At 38.2% G+C, this 1,363-nt stretch overlaps 1 protein-coding gene across 1 annotated transcript; it reads left to right on the plus strand.

The window, feature by feature from the left end:
- Positions 1-522: 522 nt before the first annotated feature.
- On the plus strand, positions 523-883 carry LOC118621669 (40S ribosomal protein S24-like). The gene has a single exon (XM_036249029.1). The coding sequence runs from the start codon at positions 554-556 to the stop codon at positions 881-883; it is 330 nt and encodes a 109-aa protein (XP_036104922.1). The 5' UTR covers positions 523-553.
- Positions 884-1,363: the final 480 nt, after the last annotated feature.

A 1,363-nucleotide genomic window follows, 5' to 3' on the forward strand; every position in this document is an offset into this window, starting at 1 on the left:
TCAGCAGTTAGAGCATTGGCCCAAGGACCAAAGAGTCGCGGGTTCAATTCCAGTCAAGAGCACGTGCCTTGGTTGCAGTTCATTCCCTGGCCCTCATCGAGTAGTGAGGGAGGCAACCAATCAATGTGTCTCTCTCACATCAATGTTAAACAAAAAAAATAAACAAAAACTATGAATTGGCATTTCAGAAGAAACTCAAAGGTCAGCAAATACATAAAGACATGTTTGAACTTATTAATAATTAGATGAATACAAGTTTTTTTTAAACTATGAAATAACACTTTATATCCCTTTCATGGGCAAATTAAGAAGCTGGGTAGTGCCAACTGTGAGAGTCTTTGAGGTGCTGGGAGAGACAGGAAAGTTTGTGCCTATTGGTGGAAGAGCACATTGATGTAGCCTTCTAGAAATTTTCATATATCACATCAATACAAGTGTGCACTGTGCTCCCTGCAATTTAGCTCCTGATTGTCCATCCCTAGGAAATTTTGCATATCTAAAAGAAGATGTGTTTAGCTTTTCCTCCCTGGTTGCTTGAAGATTAACTTCTATCATGAATGACACGGTAACTATCCGGACCAGGAAGTTCATGACCAACAAACTACTTCAGCGGAAACAAATGGTCATTGATGTCCTTCACCCTGGGAAGGCAACAGTACCCAAGACTGAAATTCAGGAAAAACTAGCCAAAATGTGTAAGACCTCACCAGATATCATCTTTGTGTTTGGATTCAGAACCCATTTTGGTGGTGGCGAGACACCTGGCTTTGGCATGATTTATGATTCCTTGGATTATGCAAAGAAAAATGAACTCAAATATAGACTTGCAAGACATGGCCTCTATAAGAAAACAAAAATTAAAAAAAAGACATGGCCTCTATGAGAAGAAGACGACCTCGAGGAAACAGAGGGGGACTACAAAGGCCAATGTGGGTGTGTCAAACAGAAGGAGGAAAGATTCTTCACAATCTGTGGTGATTGTGCAGATTTTTTATGAGAGGATTAATAAACTAAACTTCTATGTGAAAAGAAACAAAAGGAGACGTGTTTAAAGATTGTGATGGAAGTCGAAAGCAATCCTGTGTCCATCACTGAGGAATGAATAAACAAAATGTGGTAGAAGCAATTACTCCTACCATCCAGCAATGAGAAGAAACAGAACCGTAGATAGATATACACATAGAAACATAGACTTAAAAATCTAGCCCTGCTTCAAAAAAAAAAAAATAGACACAAAATGGAATTTCTATCACAATACATACATATTATTTTATTTCTAAAATTAAGTTGCAGACATAATGCCTTTAACCTCTTAGTGTCTAAAACTCCAGAGTCCCCAAAACAAGAATGTGACCATTGTCTG

This window comes from Molossus molossus, unplaced genomic scaffold (assembly GCF_014108415.1).
Source record: "Molossus molossus isolate mMolMol1 unplaced genomic scaffold, mMolMol1.p scaffold_m16_p_8, whole genome shotgun sequence".
Classification (NCBI taxonomy): Eukaryota; Metazoa; Chordata; class Mammalia; order Chiroptera; family Molossidae; genus Molossus; species Molossus molossus.

Excerpts from the sequence above, each read along its gene's own strand:
- LOC118621669 (XM_036249029.1), top strand. The coding sequence starts at position 554 with ATGAATGACACGGTAACTATCCGGACCAGGAAGTTCATGACCAACAAA.